Source organism: Dipteris shenzhenensis, chromosome 23 (genome assembly GCF_047967505.1).
Source record: "Dipteris shenzhenensis isolate YYH24624 ecotype China chromosome 23, Dip_SZ_1.0, whole genome shotgun sequence".
Lineage (NCBI taxonomy): Eukaryota > Viridiplantae > Streptophyta > Polypodiopsida > Gleicheniales > Dipteridaceae > Dipteris > Dipteris shenzhenensis.
Genome location: NC_141618.1, coordinates 35886490 through 35911365, shown reverse-complemented (window position 1 = coordinate 35911365; position 24876 = coordinate 35886490). Strand labels below are relative to the sequence as shown.

At 37.0% G+C, this 24876-nt stretch overlaps 1 protein-coding gene across 2 annotated transcripts; it reads right to left on the bottom strand.

Annotated features, from left to right (window-relative positions):
- Positions 1 to 409: 409 nt before the first annotated feature.
- Positions 410 to 23087, bottom strand: LOC147887318 (agamous-like MADS-box protein AGL11). 2 transcript variants are annotated; one of them, XM_087394565.1, is made up of 8 exons: positions 22573 to 23087; positions 6362 to 6440; positions 1239 to 1300; positions 1055 to 1154; positions 911 to 952; positions 789 to 830; positions 546 to 696; positions 410 to 457 (listed from the first exon to the last, which is right to left on the bottom strand). In XM_087394565.1, the coding sequence occupies exons 1-8, from the start codon at positions 22845 to 22847 to the stop codon at positions 453 to 455; spliced, it is 756 nt and encodes a 251-aa protein (XP_087250691.1). In that variant the 5' UTR covers positions 22848 to 23087; the 3' UTR covers positions 410 to 452. The 2 variants fall into 2 exon arrangements, with proteins under 2 accessions (XP_087250691.1, XP_087250692.1); XM_087394566.1 differs by having other exon boundaries at positions 6362 to 6434.
- Positions 23088 to 24876: the final 1789 nt, after the last annotated feature.

Genomic DNA, 24876 nt, shown 5'->3' with positions numbered 1-24876 from the left:
ATTACCCGTAAGGTAGATAAAATTTATCCCAATATCAACCAACCTCAACATGGTCGAAAACTTCAAAAGATGAACTGTACAATTCTGCTAGTGTGGCAAGAATACATATTTAGATTAACATAGAAACATGCCTAAACTGGTCCTCTAAAATCATAACAAATAGTGCATTTTCAATCTCATGATAAACAGAAGGTTGGAAAACCATAAACTACAGGGATGAGCTATTATGATATCCCATCAATGCCCAAATGGAATGTTGTCTCCCACTAATCATTTCAATGGCAACACATGGAATTAGCTCATACGAGGAAGTATCAGCAAAGTAAAGGGCACTACACAATGTCTTCCATGTACCACCATGCCAGACTTGGGGATGACACTTGACCATTCTAATCTTTTCTTCCATACTTTTCCAGTAATTGCATCCACATAAAGCTCAGAAAATCGATGATTTAACCTGTGCACCAAGCATTTCAACACATCAACACCGAAGAAATTTGTGGGTGAAAGAGAGACAGATAGAAAAACAGAGAGACACACGAAACCTGATAAGTTAGTCCCAAGTTGCAGGGTTGTTTCGGTGGCGGTTATGCTTGATTGAGCTTTAGAAGCACCTTCAACACTCGAAGAATCCTGACAATCTTGAAAGTTGATTGCCAATGTCGTTTTTCCTTCCATGCTGGCCATCTGGAAAATCTTCAAGCTCAAGGACGTCGACGATCAGAAGAACAGGCAAGGCCTCATCTGAAATTTGAAAAAGCTCATGCAGTAACATGGTGTTGCCTTACCTTCCTTCTGAGCATTTCATTCTCCTGGAAAAGCAGATGTTCCTAAAGAAAGCCCATGATAAAGCAGTCAGACAACGACTGCCCTATGATTCAAACAGCCAGAAAACAAACAAATCACGCACCTTTTTACAATGATTCTGTAATTCTTCCTTCAGCAGTTGAGTCTGCCCAGACAAGTGAAACTTGGATGATGACGAGTCTAGGATTGCCCTGATTCTGGAAGACTACGTTACGTTTGATGCAAGCAAAGACGATTGATCACAAACCTTTTTGGCCTCCACTTGGTTTGCCCCAATTTCTAATTGCCTTTCTAGATTTTGCAAGTCTTTCAATGACAATCCTGCAAGATTTTGGCCCATCCTGTGTCTGCATTGTACAGAGTTACCAAAAGATCAAAAAATCTAGTTTTTATTCTTAAGAGCTTACACCAACCACGCTGCATAATCACACCTGTTTTCGTTTTCCAGAAAAGCCAATTGCTCCTTCAATCTGGCAGATTGTTGTCTCCACCCCTGCATAACCAGCAGGCCATGAACAGAGTAGTGTTGCCCTTAATTTACTTTGAGATCTTGAAGAAATTGGAAATGGAAAATACCAATCTATCTAATGGGTCCTAGATCTTTCAACAACTGTAAATTGTTGTTTAGTTATCCATTGTGCTAGGATGCTCAGAAGATATAGAAATGATAAATTGGATAAATAGCACGCAATATTTATGCTCCTGTTTGTGCAGTCAACCATACCAACCATGTACTGATCTTGAAACGTTATGCTTTGAAACGCGCAAACAAGCCGGTTAGAGATTTTGAAGAATTAGAACATAATACATCAAGCTCGACGATGCTTAAAACAACACACAACCATATTGACTACAAAGGTTTCTGCAATTTCAACGTTCCAAGAATTTGAGGTGACTCATGAGCTGCAGCGAACATGCATGATTCCCAGTCCTTGAATTATTGCATTTTGAAGCATCCATATTCTTTTGAAGTTACTAGACATGATCGTGAATCTGAATGCCTCAAAGTGACGTGCTTAATTGAGTTGTAAGACATAATAAGAGCTTGATTATCAAGCTCATGGTTGAAATTTTGAAGAACTGGAGATTCGTTTCAACATCGTGTTTGTCTCAGCTTGCAACATCTTATTTGGCGCTTCCAATGTCTTCTTTTTTAATCTGTATCAAGGGTTTTGATTGATTCGGCGCTTGCAAATTCTCGTGCTTTTTGTCACTGGTTCCTCTAGAGCCTCTCACTTTACAACTTTTCCGATAATTTAAATTCTTTATATTTCAAGAAAAATCCCGGATACTTAGATAAATTATATGTACGCTCACTTTTTATTTGCGTTTGCCATCAATTTTTCTTGTGTCTACTCATACCCAATTCTACCATATACATAGCCTCATCATAACTATGTCTAAGAAAAACCAAGAAAAAATCTCATTGACAACCTTGATCCCAAATCGAATTGCATATATGCTAGTTGTGAGAGAACAAAGGAAATTAGGGATGGTGATCCCCTCGATACAATGACTTTTGAAAAAAAAATCACTTTTTCCTTCCACTAATTTACATGAATTTGACTACATAATGTCTCTTTACAAGCATTAGTAGATGATGTTCAAACTTCGAAAGGTGTATGCTCTCTCTACATTGAAAATTTGCACTTTAAGATAGCCAATCAAAAGGATTTCCCTCACAATCAAATTAGTGTTTCTATTGCCATCACGTTCTTAAGCTCTCGTAATTCTTGGCACATGGTGGGGTTATCGCAACGGCCAAGTTAGTGACATTGCAAGTAGTGTAGTCTGTTTCTATTTCTTTATGTATGTAAACACAAATCTTTAGATAGTTTTCCAGGTTTTATATTTAATTAAAAGAGTTATGCACATTACTTAGTAGTTTTTGTTACATCATAACGTCTCTTCTTGTAATCATTCTTCTCGTAGGTTTGAGGAGATAATTATGTAGATTTGTTGTTTTTACAATATATCTTTCAATTATGTAGATTTGTCATTTTTACAATATATCTTTGTGTAACTAATCTAATAAAACAAAAAATCAGTGAATTTAGAAAGTGGTGACCTCCACTCAATAAACTAGATTTAGTAAAGTCCAAAATCTAGTTCAATTGTAACACTGTGCAATGCCTTGCTTTAGTGTTTGATAGAGTGAAAACATAATAGCATAGTTATAAAGGTCTCATCATGAATTAAATAAAATAATTAAAGATTTTGTTAAATTGAAAATATAGGTGGTGTAAAGGTACAACATTTGTTTGGAATTTATATAGGTGGTATACAGATACAACATTCTTTTGGAATGAGGCATAAAATTATTATCATATGCTTTTACGCTCATTCAAAGTCTTCAAATTGTAGTATCGCATTTGACTTCAAGAATCAAATCTAAATTGATATGTAATATATATGCAAATGCTATCAAGGATTGTAAGACATTTTCTCAGATATCGATGTGGTTCTAGGAGCCCTCAATTTCTAGTGATGAATAATGGCACTCACTTTCGTCTTTTTGGTTTGAAAATCCCTCATAAGATGATCTGATTGTTTATTTTATAGGAGAATTTTCAAAGGCTTCAATGCATACCAAAAATCTGTGAATCTGGTAAAGATTTCTTTTTCACCCCTTACTAGTTGAAGAAGCTTTACCACCCAAATTGGGCCACCTTGATCATCCAAGTTTGATTCTAGATAGTAACAAATATACTCTCTTGCATTTTGTGACATGGTACAAACTCATGTAAGGACTTGTCACCCTTCATACCATAGAATCTTCAAGGAAAAGCCTCTAACAAATTCAAAACCTTCTGACTCATCTCATTGTGGCAAAAAAGATTCAAAGTATTCAATGCTCAATAGATTTTCTTGTTGTTTTAGATATTCGACATGGACTTTATTATTCCACATTTTTATTAGACAACTCCATATTTTTTTATATCATAATTCTAGAATGAGAAATAAATACTTGCAAGCCTCTCATTTTATCCAACTGGGCCTATACTCTTGATGAATTCAAGACTTGGTCTAATGACAAGGATGTGAAAAGTATAGACCTTATGTATGTGTTTCCTGCTGTATTATATATAGGTTTTGTTTCCAATGTATGTATTGCCTTCCATATTATATAGGGTCTATACTCTTGATGAATTTTAGACTTGGTCTAGTGACAAGGATGTGAAAAGTATAGAGCTTTATGTATGTATTTCTTTTTGTATTATATATAGGGTTTGTTTCCAATGTAGGTGTTGCCCTCCATATTATATATGATGCTAGATTGCACTTCATCCTTATATGTTTTTTCCTACACAAGGAGTTAGATGGTAATCACTCCCACGAGGGAGTGGGGGGAGTTATAATGGAACCTTTAGTCCATGGAGGTACCATGCAAGGTCCATAATTAGTCTCAAAAACAAAAGACATCCACATTAATAAAATTAGTTCCTCCACTAGAGAGCAGCCTTCAATTAACTTTCTATATCTTTGGTCCCAAAAAATAAATTTGTATGGTATAAAAACTAATGCAAAAACTAGCACTTGAGGATGGGAACATATATCATGAATGAATCTAACCCATTCCATCTATTTCAAAGAATGTATGTTATTTTTAACCGTAACACATCAAATCCTTACAATATCCATAGCCTTGGATCTAAGAATTAAAACTATAAATAAATTAGCCAAGGATACAAATATACATTCTTATATTGAGCTCAATATGCAATGAGTCTCAAATACCAAACGGACATAAGTTTAAACAAAATTCCATGATTTTTATAAATAAAATACTTCTAAAAAGGACATCATAATAAATATGGATTACACAAGTGGTATTATCATCAAATAACCAACCAAAGTTCTCTAATTTAGAGAACTTTATTACCTTAAAATTGTCTATGCAGGAAATTTAATCTTAGGGTATAAGGCATTCTCCCACAATGGAGACATTTTGTCTCTTCAAACTTAGGATTCCATTTCTCACTAATATTAAATCTAATGTCCAAACACTTAAAATGCTATTGATTTTACACAAATGAAGTATAATGTTTGCAAGGTGTAAATCCATAACAAATCCCCCAAAATTATTCTAGGTAGTATCCCAAAATTTACTAGCATTAGTATAAAATAATTTCACTTATCATCTCATTGTAGATATCAATACATTGCTTGAACACATGCTTATATGGAGCCCAAAAAGAATGAGTTTCAAATAGCATGCCTCTAGAATTTGATAGATTGAGACAAATTTAAAGGAAATTCCATGATTGTTTACTAACAAATTACCTCTAAAAAGGACGTCATAATAAATTCAGTTTACATGATGTATTATCATCCAATAATCACACCAATGTTCTCTAAAAGCATTTTATTACCTAAAAGTAGTCTTCAAAGGAAATTTAATATTCAGATATATGAAATCCCACAATGGAACCATCTTGTCCATCAAGATTTTTTGTTTATTTCTCTATTATTAAGTCTACTAACCAAACACTTGAATGCTATAGATATTACTAAAATGAAAAAATAATATTTTCAAGGTGTAAATCCATACCAAATCCCCCAATAGTTATTCTAGGCTAGCATTAATACAAATTAAGCTCAGTTATGCTCTCATTGTAGGTATTAATGCATTGCTTTGAGTCTCATTTTAGTCTTCACTTGTAATTTATTAATATATTTAAATAGCTCTCCAAATACTTCTATTATCCATGTGTTGATAGGTTCCCAAGGAATCCCTGACTATATAGATGATTAGATGTGCCTAACAACAAGGAAGATTCTATGTATTTGGAGAGGACAATGATGTGGTGAGCTAGCAAATATAAAGGAGATAGAATGAAAGGTTCATCATGCCTTATTAAAAAGGAAAAAATATTGTTGAATATTCTAAGCACTATGACCTCATGCTATGTGCTCAAATTTAGACTTGGATACAATACCCTTAAAGGGGTAATTTCTCATAAAAATAAAAATCATATATTTATCCGTATGTATGCAAACTATGTATGTTCTAGTTGGTATATTTAATCACATCAAAGCATGTTTATCACCAATGTAATTTGATTCTTTATCCCAAAAATAAGCCTTCTTTGAATAACTCCACAAACCTAGTTTTCAAGGAGTCCTATGATTAATTCGTTTTCAAGAAAACTTCTTTTTTCCCTTGTGCTACCATGACTAATTCCATGCTAAAATTTTTAAATTGTACTATTTTCTTTGAAATACCATAATGATGAGGAGAAATATAGGAAAATGTCTTAAAGTCAAAATTTTAGCAAACTCTCACTTCTCTTTACCTTGAAATAATCAAATAATCAAGATCCTTCTTAGCATGAAAGGTTATTTTCATGACATGGATAAATACTTCATTATTCTATCTCAAGATAACAACATGAAAGTACTAGAACTTCAGTCATAACCCAATCATTCCATTATAGGTTAAAGAATCATGTGGATTTGTGCAAGTTCTTACATTAAGGCTTATCCTTATATCTAGTTTGTGTACCATTTTTCACACTATAGCCACTCTTTGATCTATAAATTTGAGCATTACCTCAACTTCTTGATCTGGATTACCATGTTCTTGTATTCCACCTCCATATTTTGTGTATCTTTCTATGATCTTGCTGATGCTACAAAATCAGAAGTGCATGCTAGTTAGCCCCTCTCTCTCTCTCTCTCTCTATATATATATATACATATATATATATATATATATATATAGAGAGAGAGAGAGATGCATAACATCAATAATCAATAATAATATTAGAAATTGTAGATCTATGAAGAATTCAATCTTCAAACTATAATCCTTCAAACTTAAAATTCCAAGAATACCTTAATTTTAAGTAGAAATATTTCCTGTTTCTAACTAGAGTTCATATAGCCTTTCCTTTGTAATCAACAATCCACATTGGATGTAGCCTCTTGATCACTATATGCACAAGTCAAGCCAGTTAATGTTTTGATTTGCTAACTTGCTGGCTTCATGTATTTTTAAATACCATGTTTCATATATCGAAACTTTGTGGCTTTGGACCATTGCAATTGTAGCTTCTCTACTCAACAATTTTTTGTTTTGGACAAGGGATTATAAACATAGTGAATAATGATATCACTTTTCAAAAAACTCTACCTTGTTGGACATTTGGAAAATTTTACATATCAAGCTAACACATTTGGATCACATTGCATGGTAATTTCTAGATTTTCTTACAATAAAATGAATATAGAATACTATGATTTATCTTCATTCCTTTTAGGCCTAGGAAGTATAAAGCATAACCATTCATATTTAAGTGCATCGAGCATGGTCAAGAGCTAGGCAATAAGTGATAATGGTCTACCCAAACTATTAATTTTGTCTTACATTGCACTTTAATTTCTAGATTTTGATACTATCACATGAAGATAGAATTATCTTTCTTCCTTCCATGCCTAGGGAGTATAAAGAATAACCATATTCACATGTGAGTGCATCTAGCATGTCAAGATGCGGGCACTAAACTTGACAATGGCCTACCCAAGTCCTACCTTGTAACTAGTGGATAAGATAAGCAACAATTTTTCAAGCACCAAATTGATTCAAAACTGAATAGTTGAATGTAAATACCACATATGTTGCATGAGAATATAGGAATCAGCTAACTTTACCACATGTAATGGATCACCTATTTTAGATCATGCAAAGGTTTTGATGCACAAAGAACTAGCTATTTTTGATCAAAAGTTGCTAAAATACATTTATTTTGAATACTTGACTTGTAATAGCACCAAACATATAAGTACACTCAATAAGACCTTTACAACTTTAAACGCTACAATCCCTCAAATGGGAAAAGAGTAAACTTGGAAAATTAATAATGATGAATGGGCCCATGTAGAATTAGGTGAGTGATCATGAAGAACCAATATTTCATTTTTTCCCCGAAGATTCAAGCACATGATGAACATGAAGTCTAAATTTAATTTTGGCACTAGGTCCACAACTAGTTATTACTAATGTATTTTTAAATTGCATGTAAGGTGACATGTCACATCTCACAGATTCCATATTCTCTTTGATATCTTTTATATTTTGGTATTCAAAATTTACTTTTCATCCTTGTCGTAGGCTGAAGACATATGCAAGGACTTGAATTTTTTGGGGAATTCATGATGGAGACTAGACTAAATCTCTACAGGGAGAAAATTATTTGTTTTACTTTTTAAAAAAATGGTCTAGTTATAATAAGGAAAAGGAATACAAAAACTATTTTGAGAAATTTTTATAGCTTTGGATGTAAGACTTGAACGACTATTTTGGGGCCTCAAATATTGCAATTTTGCAAAAAAAGGACTTTCAAACATTTGAAGTTGAGGTAAAGCATACAAAAACATGCATATCTTATGAGATTTTATTTTTTTTCATTCACTTAAGATTTCTAGGTTTCTAGACAAATTGAATGTCTTGAACACTTCTTAAAAAGGGAAAGTATTGCAGAAGCCGTGGTTGCCCAGGAGTTCAGCACTTGCCTACTAGGGCGGTAGACTCTGCTCAAGCCCAATTGTGTGAAGTGTAAGCCAAGAGCAGGTGCTCCTCAATAGATCCAAATCGGTGGGTGAGTGGATGGGTGACTTTTAATATTTTTTAAATTAAAAAAAGCTATATATAAAAATAAAAACTATTTAAAAGAGCTATTTTATTGTTAGCAAACGGCTCTTAAAAGTGATGCACTTTTGTGAAAAGTGACTTTGGAGAATACCAAAATCATTTTAAAAATAAAATGTCTTGTAGATCCCCTATCGTTGATGAACTACTACTAATGTGGTCAATCAATAAATAATCTATGTAAATATGATTGCTAGTGGGGCAAGATATTTATCAATGGTTCACTACAATGACACATCTTAAAATACTATGATATACCTCCTTAAGTTTTCCCTAGTTACAATAAAGTGAAATTAGCTAATTTATTAATAATATTTATTATACGATTATTAAATTCTTTATTAAAAATGTCTCTAAAGAAACTACACTTATTTGAAGATCACCAAGTAGTCTATTATGCCTTGTTATATTATTAATGTAACATTATTAATTACTAGTATGGAAGAATCCTCTTAACCTTTGTTTTAATTTTGATTAAAAACCCAAAGGGTCTCCTCTTTATTATGAATTCAATCCTTTAGGTATGGGAGTAAAGCTTGACTATAGCTAGATGAAGTTCAAAAAGTTGTATCAACCAACCATATGGACTTGTAGAAATTTCACAAATTGGGATCTATTTGCAAAATAGAAACTAGGCAGGGACCCAAATAAGATCCTCTATACATCCATTTCCTAGGTTAAGATGAGTAAGTTTATTGTTAATTAATTACAATATTGTATTTATCTAAGGCTTTTCTATTGTCTTTGACAAGTATTTGGCCATGTCTTATGGTTCCATGATTAAAAGGCCTAACTAACTATTTTGAGTGAATTTCTGAATTATAGACAATCAAGTTGTGGTAGTAAGCATCATATCTTGCCTTGTTATTGTCCATAATGGCATGAACCTACATGGTATACAATGCTACCTTTGCTACAAATTGGAGCACCATGGAGGCTCACTTCTAGTGCATCTTTTTGCCAATATTGATGGGATACCTTCATGCCACCCATTACATTATAGTTTAGCAAACGATGATAGTGGATTAGTCTTGGCATCTTTTGGCAATTTTATTTGTTGACAATTTCATTGCACTCTAAAATTCTTATCTAGATCATTAGTAGCCATTTCTAGATTTTCGTGTGCACTAGAGGATCATCTTGTCATTTCTTGATGAAGCGAGGATTGTATTCATTAAATCTAGGTACATGGGGATTTCGTTTCATTTGGAGTGAACCATATACTATCAAGCTGTGAAGGATGTAGTATCATTTCGCTCAAAACTTAGCTATCAAGCTAGATGTCATCAATGATTTGCCCATGCCTTTTGTTAGAGTAATTTACTATTTGTTTGCATGTTGATTCTTTATGAAATGACACTCAAAATATTTACCATTTGTAGGGTCTAATACCCTTAGACTTAGCTTGTCACGTGTTTTGTACTTCATGACTTTTACAATGGATTTGTGATATACTCCCAGACCCACCATACATCCCTTATCAAGAAAATAGTCCATCAACCTTTCCTGTAATTCTGTCCATAGACTTAACTATACTCTAATTCCTCTGAGTCACGAGTGGGCGACACTACAAGCTACCTTGTGTCCAAGTTTGAGGACCAATGCTTGCTGAAGCAAGGAGGATTCACACAAAGACTAGTCAAAGAAGGCACACTTCTCCCAGAAAGAGTAGCACATAATTCCACCTAAGCTCTATGCTAGACTTACTTTGGTATTCAAGCTTTAATTTTACATGGAAATCCCTTTTAATCTCTTCTCTAGTTGCGTGAGTTCTGCCCTCCAAGTTGAGTTAGTGCTCTGCAAGGCATTTTCATAGTTTTTTAGATGTTTGATGGGTGAAGCAAGTGATCATCTATTTTGACGATGCTAAAGTAACAATACATTTCTAGAGTTAGTCACTTATCACTCAGTTGATGCTGATAATTTGGTTCAAATACTCTCTTATAGTGTTTTATTTCATTTGTGAGTATCTTCTTTGATTTGAAGATGATACACATGCACAATGATTGCTGATGAGCATTTGATCAGTTGTAACCGTGGCTAGCTCTTGTGGTTCTTGTAATGAGAGCTATGTGAAGAAGTCCAAGTTAGCACGAAGGGAAAAGATCAAGGTAAGAAAACTCCTTCCAAGAGACTTTAGGGAAAGCCTACTAGGTATTTTTATGGCAAGAATTTACGATTTTCTGAGTACGTAGCAAATAACTTACATTTGTATGGTGAGGGAGACCTCTTTGTTAAAAAAGATTGACCATCTGTAAGATGGTAGACACTGCCTTTACCCCATTGTTATGTGTTTTGTGTTTTGTCTTTTGTAATCACCTCTGGTCACTATGTAAGCCATGTGATATGTATTTGCCTCCATGGACATAAGAAACTAGTTCCACACAAAGGCCTAATATTAATCCTTGTACATGTGAAGGATATAACCATTTTGGGGCTGGTCTATCCCATTTTCGAAAACCTTTACCCTTGAGCACCTTTGCTAGCATGAGATCCTAGCCATACATTTATCCTTGACCACCATGAGATGGCTTGTGAAACTATGTGCATGGATGTATCCTTCACATACCAAGAGGCAAACCCTTGAGGGGGGACATGTTGGGAATTATGTGATCAAGTGTCTATCCTATGATCATGTGTGTGTGTGTGTGTGGGTGTGGGTGTAGCACACTAAGTGCTATGATATGTCTAGACCATGACATAAGTGATGATGTAAAGCAAAGGCCCCCACATGGGGAGGTGCCTTTGATTTAGGAGTCTCTATCCTTTGATGTAGGAGAGGTGCCTATGATCTAGGCCACCCTCTCTAGAGAGGACTCCCTCACACATTAATGGAACATTTTTTTCTTTGGTTCCCACACTCTTTTCCCTCATGTCCATCTTCTCTCCCACTCCCCAACAATGACTAGGTGACTGAGGGTTGAGGCAACCTTAGTACATAGATCGATGTAATGTTAAGGTCACTTATCTAAATCTAAAGAGCTAGTGGCTCTAATTCTACATGAGACAATCATATATTGGAACCCATGAGACACAAAAGTGGACCAAGGAGGATGGATTCAAAGGAAAACTTAAAATTCCACTCATGATTGAGGGAAGCTGTTGAAATGTGCGCAACTATGAGGTACATAGATGGTGCAAGTGTGAAATAGGGAGAGGGCGACATTGAACTTGACCTTGGAATGACATGTGGAAATGGGTATGCTAGCTTAATCCCACATACAAAGTTGGGGCCTAAAGTTGAAGTCATATGATGCCTTGGTGATAGGACTTGTCAGCACCCCTAGATCCACTTCTGGGAATAATGTTGTTTAGAGTGGCTAGGTGGTTGAGGGTTCAACAACTCCACATATTGTCACTGACACTTGTCTAAATCTCAATAACCTTGTGAAGCTAACTATCAAAGAGTGAATATAGAGGTGAAGAATATATGATTAGGAGTTGTGGTTTTGGAATCATGTATAAGGAATGATGCAACATCCCCCTTTGTCTTTATCACTGACTTATAGATTGGATAGTCACATTCGTCGGAAAGGTTTAGTTTACTCGGAGTGAATTTGGGACTCAAAGAAAGGAGATTGGTGGCTTCTTGGAGAGATCTGCTACTGCCATTTTACCTTAAGCACTCACGAGATTGCATTTCTGAGGTAGATTTTACTAAAGTAGAATGAGGGCTGGCCAACTAATTGCATCAACATTGAAACCAGAAGGCCTCTCCACTGGTACATAGGAAAAATGAAAAACCAGAAGGCCTCTCCACTGGTACATAGGAAGATATCTGCAAATGCAATATATAGGATGTTGATGAATGAACGGGCTGAGCATGTGGATTTGAATAGACAATGGAACTTGAGGCGGGCACTTAGTTGGTGGCGTCGTAGATTTAAAGTGATTTGATGCAAAGGACTTGTGGGGAAAATTTACAGCTTCATTCTGTAGAAGATTTCAAACCAATAGTTTCCAGTAAGAGGCGAATTGGCTAAGAGGTTCCAAGTGAACCCGCTGTGCATACTTTTTGGGAATGCTATAGAGCACATCTGTCGCTTATTCTAGAGATGCATTGTGTCTAGATATGTCTGGACTAGGGTCGAATGAGCAATTGGGTCGGCTGGCTTAACGACCAACTTTCGCTTTGACGAAAACTGGAAGCTAGTATTGCTAGGAAATTCTTTTGGATTCCCTTAGACCTTTCAAGCCTGATGGCCTTTTTTGAGAGGGGTAGTCTTCTTTGCCATCTGGCAATTGAGAAATCAGCTCGTCTTCTGTGACCGGGAAGAAGAGGGGTTATGGTGGTGAAAGCTGATAAGTGTGCTACTCTAGATACATCTAAAGTTGTGAAAATCTCCCATTCTCTGATTAGCCAATATCTATCAGATATTGGAATCTCATTCTCTTAAGAGCAGATGAGGAGGCTGTCTTAGCATAGTCCTAGGCCCTGCCCTTTTTTCTTTGGCCACTTTTTGTAAAGGGTCTTTTGGGACCAACCCCCACTTTTTAATAATGTCCGGCATATTTATTGTTATAAAAGCAATTTTAATTTTAAAAAATGAATAATAAAAATGTCGTAGGCTGTTAAGAAACTAAATGAGACCGCCACTAAGCCTAGGGCTACATGAGATTAGTGTAACAATCATGGAGGATTGAACCATACAAGAAAATCCATAACGGGAGATACAACAATGTAGGCAACACTCAATCAATCTATTCCAATGCTTGATAAACAATACAATGATAGACCTCTTATATAGAGAGTCTCAAGGCATAAGCCTACTGTGTGGCATCCTCTGATCCACATCCAACTTGTGGTGACCAATGTCCCACATCCATTCATGTAGTCCACATCCTCTTGTGTGGCTACCATAATTCCCACAAACATACCCCTCTAGGGTACCAACACAATATCCCAACAATTGGACATTGCACATTTCAACACCCCTCCTCAATGTACAATCATATGTGACCATCTCACCTCTCACCCCCAATGATTTGGCATTGCCAAACTCACTCTCTCAACACTCCCCCTCAATGACAAATTGGAGTGTTCAACAAATGTGTGTGCATGTGTCTAGCAACCTAAACACCTTATCATCCACTTTACACACCATGCTGTGCGAGCGGGACACCCAAGTGCTTTTTAGACACCCCATGTGTCAGGGAGAAGGAACCAACCCAAGTAGTGCATCATCAATGTACACTACTCCTGCACACCACAATCAAATATCTTTTTGAGCACCCGTGGGCTCGGGCAGAGGACCCTCATAAACATGGGTGAGAGAAATTTACATCCATTTTATGCCAATGCAAGGGCAGGGTACCCACAAATCATATGGTCACAATTAAATATATATCCACGGCTTTCCATACAAGCCAATGCTGCGCCATTTTTTCAAGGCGTAAGAAAAATTTTCATGTACAATAGGTGTTTTCATATGCACCATATCTTCATAAGGGTTTTCCATCCACAAATAATAGGGTTTTTTTAAAACCCTTAGGTTTTCATCACAATGAAGATAACTTCTTCTTCTCCACAAAAAAGACTGGCCGCCACATTTGAGCTTCACTCTAGCAGCAGATTTTTGTCGACAGGGCCAACTTCAAGCTTTCTCCTTCTCTGAATATCGCTTGCAAGGCAACAACCTCGTCGAACTGCCCCTGTTAATTCCGTTCTTGATCTAGCTTTGGCATATCATGTTCAGAGCCTAAGAGCTCGAGTTCCAGGGGCCGCTTCATGATCACTTCTTCTTTCTCTGTCTCTTTGTTTCTACTTGCACATGCAACATTGCCATCTGTCTCTGCCAACTCCGCAATGATATCACGATTGTCTACTAGTTGAACACATTCGGTAGTGTCGCATACTTCTGCTGTGGTGTTTTCTGCTGTAAAATTTAGCCTTTCTGGTCGGGAACATTCTAGGGAGGCCGACCAATTCTGCTCAGATGAGCTCAACGCAGACACTTCGCGAGCTTCCCATCTGCTTCTACCCTTGCATCTCGGAGACATCAATCTCCTGCCAGTGTCTTAGCTCCAACTTAGATGCATACCGGGCTTTCTCTAGCTGCAACCAATCTTGGCATCATGTGTTCTGTACACCAGCATCAGCATGTTCATTCTCCACATAAAGCATTTCAATGGTAGCCTTTGACGCAGAATACAGCTTCCTCCATTTGTTCAATTCTTGTTCTCTGAGTGTCTGAATCCATGTATTGTCTAAGCAAACTCTTAGCAACAGAGAACTGAAACTGCTTCATGGCAAGCTCCGCTTCCATAGGCTCTTTTAGGATATCCATATCCTGGCTATCGACAAGCTGTACACAATGCATCTTCTCGAGCCCCTTTTTTTCACCATCTTCAGCTGCTTCTCGAATATGGACTGCAGGTTCTTTATCTCATCGTCATGCAACCTTTGCAACTCCATGGTCGTATCCAATCCCGATTCTGTTCTGCTTCCAAAGCTACTTCACGGTCTAAATGACACCCTTTCGTGGTGCCAGAACAGATCTTTTATATCAACAGTCTCTTCCATGGACAGCTTCTCTTGCAGAAGTAATCCTTCCATTGTTGTTGCTACTCTTTTCTTTGCAGAAAACCATTCCTTCTTTCTTGACAGCAAGCTTTCTTGATAGCAACAGAAGCTCCTTCTTCTGAAACAACATCCTCCAAGTGCATCTTCCATAAGCAACAACATCCTTTGCAGCAACAACCTGCATCAATCTTATTTTCTCATAGTAGAAAACTTCAATTCAAGTCTACTACTTTCGAGAGCTACTCCAAATCCAGTAAAGGCATAATCTCACACAAACTCTCCCTAATGATCGAGTGTTGCCATTATTTTTCTCTATACAAAAGACATGAAAGAAAACACACTAATCTACCTAAGCTTAGCGGATGACCAGCTCTGATACCATGTTAAGAAACTAAATGAGACCGCCACTAAGCCTAGGGCTACATGAGATTAGTGTAACAATCATGGAGGATTGAACCATACAAGAAAATCCATAACGGGAGATACAACAATGTAGGCAACACTCAATCAATCTATTCCAATGCTTGATAAACAATACAATGATAGACCTCTTATATAGAGAGTCTCAAGGCATAAGCCTACTGTGTGGCATCCTCTGATCCACATCCAACTTGTGGTGACCAATGTCCCACATCCATTCATGTAGTCCACATCCTCTTGTGTGGCTACCATAATTCCCACAAACATACCCCTCTAGGGTACCAACACAATATCCCAACAATTGGACATTGCACATTTCAACATAGGCTTCCATGAAGGTACCTGAATTTTGGAAATCAACTTCTATATCATAAATTCATAGGAATGAATGGGAGCAAGAAGGAAATAATGATTTGTATAACTAAAGATAATATATGTCAGAACTTTATTTGCAACTTAAGGAATGTTAGGAGAATGTAATGTTTGAAGATAAGTTTGGTCCATTGAAACACCTATACTAAAAGAAATACACATTTTAAAAGGATGCATGCATCTTAATTAATTAACATATAAGAACAGACACTTTTCCGATGGTAACGCACCGACATTTAGCACACGTGGGGCGCTAATCGTCGGTATGCAAAGTGGACTTAAAAAGTGTCGCTATAAGGCATAGGCCCTTTTTCGACGGTTACGCACCAACGTTTAGCACACACGGGATGCTAATCGTCGATATGCAAAGCGGGCTTAAAATGTATCGCTATATAGCGACACTTTTTAAGCCCACTTTGGTACTAATCGTCGGTATGCAAAGCGGGCTTAAAAAGTGTCGCTATATAGCGACACTTTTTAAGCCCGCTTTGCATACCGACGACTAGCGCTTTATAAAAGTGTCGCTATATAGCAATACTTACCAGACTTGTATAAGGTCATTATATAGCAACGTTTTCCCATACCAATCTTTAAAGATAGTTTTACCCAATGACAAAAAAAAATTCTTTTCATACATGTTTGATCCTTTGAAAGAATAAAAGTACAAGAGCATGTACAAGTTTGAAGCTCATATATTCATATCCACGTTTGAGACTTGACTTCATCCTGAGCCAAGTCTAGTGTGCCAAACAAGTCTATCTCCAAATCTATACTAAGTTGATATCCTATATCATCATCGTACTCTAGCATCATACGTTCACCATAGACTTAATCATCTTCTTCAATAAAGTCGAGTGATTCTTGATGATCGTCATCTTCTTCCTTAATATCGTGATCTCCATCTTCCTCCCATATGATGTCATCATGCATATCTTCCTCTTGGCTTATATTGTGATCTTCATCTTCTTCTCTAAATCCATTTGGATCAATTGGATCCGACATTGGTAGTGGCATCTCCATATCCACATCTCTATCTTCATATCCACATTGGTAGTGTGAAGGTATACGCACACCACCCTCCTCATCCTATCTCAAGGTTTCATGTAAATATAAGATCTTGTCTCAAGATTTCGTGTCATGTACGCATGCAATATTGATCACGAACTCAAATAGCATTAACTTTCCGATAATCCATCACCTGGTTTGAGCTCCTCCCCATACATCCTCAAGTGGCGCATGACAATATGGCGTTGATGTCGTACTTCTCGCTTGCAATGAGTGCAATGACAATACATTCTCTCCGTAAGCCACTCTGCACTCCCGAGCATTGACGCATCATCTGACAAGCTTTCACTCGTCCCTTCCATCTGCACACCTCCAAAGTCACAACACAAAATGCAAGGAAATCCATTAAGATCCAAAAAATAGCCACCCATGAGCTCCTTCCCTCTCTTCTTAGATCAAGTGCCTTAAACTGATACTTTTAAGGTATAAGTGTCGCTATATAGCGACACTTAGGGTTAAAGGTTGCTATATAGTGACTTTTAGGATAAAGTATCGCTACATAGCGATACTTTTAGGATATGAGTGTCGCTATATAGTGACACTTTTAGGGTATGAGTGTCGCTATATAGCGACGCTTTTAGGATATAAGTGTCACTATATAGCGACGCCCGGAGACTAAAACCCAAAATGCCGCGCGACGCTGTCTTTCACAACTCTATTGTGAGAAAAGCAAAAATCTCTCCTCTCATGCTTTCCTCCTCTATTCGGTGACCTCGCTTTCCTCCTCTATTCCCCACACTCCTCACCCCTACCAAGCCCATCTCCCATTGACACTTGTGCTCCCTCTCCACCCTTCTCCCTCTCTACTTGTGTGAAAGGAAGTTTTTCAAGAAGGTGTGTCTCTTTAAGCAATGTAGGTACATTTTTTGTGAGATTTCATTTTGTGAGAGTTGAAGCATGTTTCTCCTTGCATTGCTAAGCCAATATACTAATTTTCATGCTTGATTTTCAGAGATTAAGGACAAAAAACGAGATTTTCTCTTCTCTTTTTGGTATTTGTATTCCTTCTCTTTTCCTTCCTTTCGTGCTTTCTCCTTGTTTGTAGGCTTATGCTTGTCCCCTCAATCCAATCCCTTTAGTAAGTTGCTTCTCCAAACTCCTCCTTCCTCTAACTAGTTATCTAAAAAATTGTATGTTTTCTCTCTTTTGCAGGGCTAGTCCACGAATCACCGAGGGGACTTTTCCAGGTAAGAAAGTGCTTCTTTTTTCCTTTTTTTGTTTCCGTTATTTGCATTGGTTTGCAGCTAGCGCTTTAAGTGCTAGCTATAGTGATGGGCGTAGGAACTCTTTCTTCCCCTCTCCTCTTATTCCCTCTTCTTTCCCTCTTTTCCTCTTTTCCTCCCTCTTTCCCCCCTCTTTTCCTTCCTCTCTTATTTCCTCCTCTTCTTCTCTTTTCTTCTTTTCCCCTCTCTTTTTTCATTCTTTTCCCCTCTTCCTCCCTCTTTCTTCTCTTCTTTTCCCCTCTCTTATTTCCTCTCTTTCATCCTCTTTTCTCTTTTTTTCATAAGCATATGCATTTGCCTATGCTTATGCTCATATGCTTATGCTTATGCATGAGCATATGCTCATATGCTTTTCCCCTCTTTTTTTTCTTCTCTTTTTCCCTCTTCTTTCTCTTCTTTTCCCCTCTCTTATTTTCTCTCTTTCATCATCTTTTCTCCTCTTTTCATAAGCATATGCATTTGCCTATGCTTATGCATGAGCATATGCTCATATGCTCATGCATAAGCATAAGCATATTCTTTCTCTTTTTCCCTCTCTTTTCTTCTTTTTTCCTCTCTTTTTTCCTTCTCTTTTCTCCTTTTTCTTTCTCTTCTTTCTCTTCTTTTCCCTCTCTTATTTCCTCTCTTTCATCCTCTTCTCTCTTCTTTTCATAAGCATATTCATTTGTCTATGTATCTCTCTTATAAGCTTATGCTTATGCATGAGCATATGCTCTATCTCTCTTATAAGCTTATGTTTATGCATGAGCATATGCTCATGCATAAGCATAAGATAAGCATCAGCATATGCTCATGCATAAGCATAAGATAAGCATCAGCATATGCTCTATCTCTCTTATAAGCTTATGTTTATGCATGAGCATATGCTCATGCATAAGCATAAGCTTATAAAAGAGATACATATATAAATGAATATGGTTATGAAAAGAAGAGAAAAGAGGATGAAAGAGAGGATAAGAGATAGAGCATATGCTCATGCATAAGCATAAACTTATAAGAGAGATACATAGACAAATGAATATGCTAATGAAAAGAAGAGAAAAAAGGATGAAAGAGAGGAAATAAGAGAGGGGAAAAGCAGACAAAGAAGAGAAAGAAAAAGGAGAAAAGAGAATGAACAAAGAGATGGGAAAAGAACTCATATGCTCATGCGTAAGCATAAGCATATTCTTTCTCTCTTTTTCTCTTTTTTCTCCACTTTTCTTCTTTTCTCCTTTATTTTCTTATTTTTCCCTCTTCTTTTTCCTTCTCTTATGCTTATGCTTATGCTCTTTTCCCCTCTTTTTTCATTCTTTTTCCCCCTCTTCCTTCCTCTTCCTTCTCTTCTTTTTCCTTCTCTTATATCCTCTCTTTTATCCTGTTTTCTCTTCTTTTCATAAGCATATACATTTGCCTATGTTTATGCTCATATGCTTATGCTTATGCATGAGCATATGCTCACATGCTCATATGCTTTTCCCCTCTCCTTTTTCATTCTCTTTTCTCATCTTCCTTTCTCTTCCTTCTCTTCTTTTTCCCTCTCTTATTTCCTCTCTTTCATCCTCTCTTCTATTCTTTTCATAAGCATATGCATTTGCCTATGCTTATGCTTATTCATAAGCATATGCTCATATGCTTTTCTGCTCTCTTTTTTCCTTCTCTTTTCCCCTCTTTGTTTCTCTTCTTTCTCTTCTTTTTCGCTCTCTTATTTCCTCTCTTTCATTTTCTTTTCTCTTCTTTTCATAAGCATATGCTTTCTCTCTTTTTCTCCTTTTTTCCCTCTTTTCTTCTTTTCTCCTCTCTTTCAAAAGGGTAATTTTGTAATAAACAATGTTGTATATCTTTGACATGTATATGCTTCTGTCGCTCGGCTCGTTTGAGCAATTTTGTATCACCCTTTTCACAAAGAAAATTTTGTAACAAATAACATTCTTTTGAATTACTTTAGAAAAAACATTAGTGGGACAAAACAGAGCTTGCTATGGCCCTGTTTAGCCCCACTAATGTTTTTTTAAAGCTTCTGTTAATCGTTGCTATATAGCAACGTTTACCAGTGTCACTATATAGTGACGTTTATTAGTGTCGCTATATAGCGACGCTTATATAGCGACGTTTATATAGCGATCGTTCTTTTTCGATGCTAATAGCAACGTTTTTGCGTCCGTCAAAAAAAACTTTTTAGTGAAAAAAAGGTTGGTATTTTTGTCAGAAAAGGACCTGTGCCTTGTAGTGTACTCAGGGGGGTCACTATGTATAAACCCTCTATATCACGTGCGTTCAAGGCCTATATTTAAAATCCCTTATCTGTAAATTTTTTCATTAATAAAATGTACCCCTTTCCTATACAAATCTGTAAATTTTTTCCAAAATTATTTTAAATAGTCCCTTATGTATATTTATTTCTGTAAATTTTAGAAATAAAAAATATCCTTTTGTTGAACTCACGTGATAGGGTTACATATGATGAGTGACCCCCCCGAGGTAGTGTATATGTTAAAAAGTCTAATATTTCGATGTTAGGCTAAGGTATAAATGCATAATATGTTGGTATTTGAGTACAAAAACTTTCAAAGATCATTATTGCCTTATCAATAGTTATGTCCACAACATCTACATCTTTAACTATAGTCCTCTTGACAAGTTGAATAATTGACAATTGATTGACATCGGATCCTCTTCTTGGCTAGTAGCTATGATTAGCAATTTTGTAGCTTCTTAATGGCAAAGTTACTTGTGAGATCAATGTAGTACACATGTGAGTTAGCAAAAATACTGCTAAACCTAACTACATTTTAGCAAACCTAACACATGTGAGTTAGCAAAAATACTACTAAACCTAACACATGTGAGTTAGCAAAAATACTGCTAACTACATTTTAAACACATTCTCTCCATGCTTTTTAAACAAGTCTTATTTTGGATTATCCAAATACTTCAAAATTCGTGGAACGAGATTGCATAGCAAAGCAACCTTTATACAAGTTATATAAAATTGATTGTACAAAGTTATACATTGGGTTGTAGTCCCATATCACTCTTAAGTTTTATAAAGTTCATAAAGTTGACCTAGTGAACAATGTTACTCCTAGTTTTGAGAAAGAGATCAACAAATAAACAAGCTTACTCCAAAGTTTACTACCGGACATAGCAAATTCTATGTTAGATAACCTAGCCCAAAGGCTAACAAAAGCAACCAAAACACAAGCTATGAAGCTGAATTAAATTTTAGCTATGAAGTTGACACAACTTACACCACTACAAATATGAAACATTATAGGGGGTATTCTAAGGGATTTAGAACTTTCCTAGTTGCATTGTTTCTTTAATGAAACCACAAAGAGGATATATATGCAAAAATATTCAACCAAACCTTCTATGTACATATCTCACATTCATCCATCTACATATGAGATACAACAAGAAGCACAAGGATTACTAAATTATATTTAGTGGGTGTACCATATAATGTTATGGAGCGCTTAAAATGAATATTGTACTTTCTTTGCAAGTATTAATGAATGAGAATCATGTTTCTCAAACATGCTATACCTAGAGAGTTGGGCATATCAATACTACATTTATGCAAGTCCAAGAGAACCACCCAAAACAAGCCAATCCAAATGGAACTACAAATGAGTGCAAAACCATTTGAGCTTATCTTTCTTTACAAAGTTGGGAAAAACGTCGTGTGTGTATAAACCTTGTTCTATCTTTATTGAGTCCCTCTTGGTCTCAAATATCCAAGGCAATTGTCGCTATGACCACAAAAGCATTGCAGCTAACATCAAGCATAGTTCCACAAGACCTAGAAGTAACAATGGTCTTTATGACATCTATGACCTCACTTGCTCTTTTAAGGATCTCAAGATAAACCAATAACAAGTGCCTGCATGCTTTTTACTTAGTCTAACATGTAAGCTAATCAATTCCGATTAATTTGTAGGTGCAATGTTCATCTTGTGTATCCTAAATCGCCAATAAATTTTTTCTTTCTCGGAACCTAAACGCTAAACGCAGTAATCAATGATAGATTTTTTGAGAGTGGAAAAGCCCCGTAGCAACTACCACCACTAGGGTGTGACTCTCTGTTATCCCATTTCAAGAAAGATGGATGTAGAGTTCTTTTGGGAATCTACTATTTTATGAGATAGTGAAGGCATGTGCTACAAAATATGACTCCTTATAATAGCAATGGAATTGTTCTATCCCTACTGTTTATACTAGGATGTTACTACGGTATCATCCATGCTGCTTCGCAATCTGATATCAGCGTCGGAACATGTGAATTCATGATGTTGATTATAGGTAGGCTCCTAAAATCCGTAAGTAATTTTTATGCAGTCTCACTCATCGTGCGAATGGAAACATAATCTAGCTGGAAACAAAGGGTTCCACCGTAGCCATTTGTTTAAGCAGTTTAGCAAGCGAATGTTCGATTTTCAACCACTCATATTTGGAGTTTTCATTTCAACAAGTAAGGATTTTTTAACTGGAACAATAGAATGCAAATTTCGTCGGGTTTGTTCTCACACCTGGAGCTGGAGTACTCGTAAAGCCTCCCAGTGGTCGAGAAGATAATGGCAGCTACATCAGCGTCGCACAGGACGGACAATTCGCAAGCTTTCTTGAGCAAGCTGTTTTTGCGCTTGGAAAATATGACTTGGTGGCTGGTGATGTTCTCGATTCGTCTGATGGGTATTTTGCGACGACGGGTGGAAGAGCTCTTGTATTCAAGGTTCTTGACATGGGTCTCTTGTTTTTTTGGGGTGAAGGGGTGAGGTTGAACGACTGCACTGACAGAGGACATGGTTGGTTTGGGGGGAGGGAAGAAGCTATGGAGGATTTGAGGTGTGGGAGGTTGGCTATGGCGGCTCTCTTGGGAGCTTTCAAGTACACGAGTACAAAGTGGGTTGGTGCTCTCACCCGTCTATTGTCATTATTGTTTGTCTTCCCCACTAGGAGTGCACCGCCGCCACATGGAACCACGGAGACCTCCAGTAATAGCTCGAGCACCAGCTCGACACAGAATCTCAGCTCCTCCTGGCCCCATGGACCTCTGGATTGGGGAAGGAAACCTGCAAGGGCACACTCGTCGATGCAACTATAGAACTCTGGAGGTCTCACATGCGGGGGTTTTTGCCACCTCTAATATTCACACCCTCCATACTGCTATTCTCCAGCTAGGTGGCTTTCAAGGTGAATTTAATGCACGTTGCTCCTCCATCCACCTCCGTTTTGCTCTATTCTTGGCGGAGGATGATCCGTGCATGTGGACACAGTCCTCAATGCAAAATCTCCATTTTCTTTGAGTTTGGCATTGCATGTGGCCACTCCCTTATAGGGCTAGTGCACACTACGCCCAGAGCCTAGCCTTTGCACATCCCGACTACGCTCTGGATATGGTTTGCCAGCATCTCAAATGGAGAAAGGTATTTTCACACACAAGATTTTGAGCTTTTTTTGTCATCAGCTCTTGCTTTTGTCTTACATGTTTGTCGTCACCCTCTGAAACTCCCCAGACCTCCAGATGGCAATAGTTCTTCCTTCCCCAGTGGTTGCTACCAATCGAAATAGGTCTATGCACCCCTACATCTCTGGCTACACGTCCAAAATGGAGGGTGCATTTATGAGCACTAATGGCGATTTGGATGCTCTCTTCAATACTTTTACGTGCACAAAAGTCATGCACAACCATCCGTGCTCATTTGAGTGCGTGTGCACTAAGCCTTAGTGTTGATGTTCTCCTTGGAAGGGAATTGCGTCTATTGGTCCGCGTGGTTTGTGTCAAGGCCTTGTTATGTAACCTACCATACTATCCTTCATGCCAACATGAGTTGGTTGTATCAATTTTTGATTCATTATTGTAACATTCTATTGTATATACTACCATTTCGCACCGTTCTATTATATACCCCACGACATGCCTACTGAAGTTTCTTTTCTCTCAACTCATAGGAGCCATTAGTGCTTGTTGTCTGTGGCCCATGCACTACTACACATGGGCCTTGTTTCGACAGTTAAGCAGTGACATTTAACATGCATGGTGCACTAATCATCGGTACATACGACGGGTTTAAAAAGGTCGATATATACAGACCTTTACCATACTTGTAAATGGTCGGTATATATTGACCTTTTTCAAAAGTGTAAAAGGTCGGTATATAACGACTCTGAGACACTTTCCTATACCGATGTTTTACAGAGAGTGTTTTTTCCCATACCGACCTTTAAAGAGAGTGTTTCCCAATGACCCAAAAAAAAAATTTCATACATGTTTGATCCTTTGAAAGAATAAAGATACAAGAGCATGTACATCAAGTTTGAAGCTCATATATTCATGTCCAAATTTGAGATGAAAAAAATCAATCCATGGCATTTACATCAACGGCTTCATCGTCCTCTGTGCCAAACAAGTCTATCTCCAACTCTATACTGAGTTAATCTCCTATATCATCATCATCATACTCTAGCATCGTACGTTCACCTAAGACTTGATCTTCTTCAATAAAGTCGGGTGATTCTTGATCGTCATCTTCTTCCTTAATATCGTGATCTCCATCTTCCTCCTGTACGATGTCATTATGTGCATCTTCCTCTTGGATCATATTGTGATCTTCATCTTCTTCGCTAGATCCATTTGGATCAATTGGATTCGGCATTGGGAGTGGCATCTCCATATCCACATCTATATCTTCAAAAATCTGTTTACTTCGTGGTGCAACTTGGATCACGTACCACCATCTTGGATATGAACAATCTGGATGAAAACCCACCTATATTGAAGATGGGTGTCAAATGCCATCAATTATATGAATTTATGCTTAAGGACATGTACC

What these genes read in the sequence shown, in the direction of transcription:
- LOC147887318 (XM_087394565.1), bottom strand. Translation starts at nt 22,847, where the DNA reads ATGTCCTCTGTCAGTGCAGTCGTTCAACCTCACCCCTTCACCCCAAAA. An exon ending in ATCCAGATCAAGAAGTTGAG is followed by an intron (nt 1,301 to 6,361) that starts GTAATGCTCAAA and finishes CTGGTTATGCAG; the next exon opens with GGGTGGAGACAACAATCTGC. An exon ending in TACAGAATCATTGTAAAAAG is followed by an intron (nt 831 to 910) that starts GTGCGTGATTTG and finishes GGCTTTCTTTAG; the next exon opens with GAACATCTGCTTTTCCAGGA.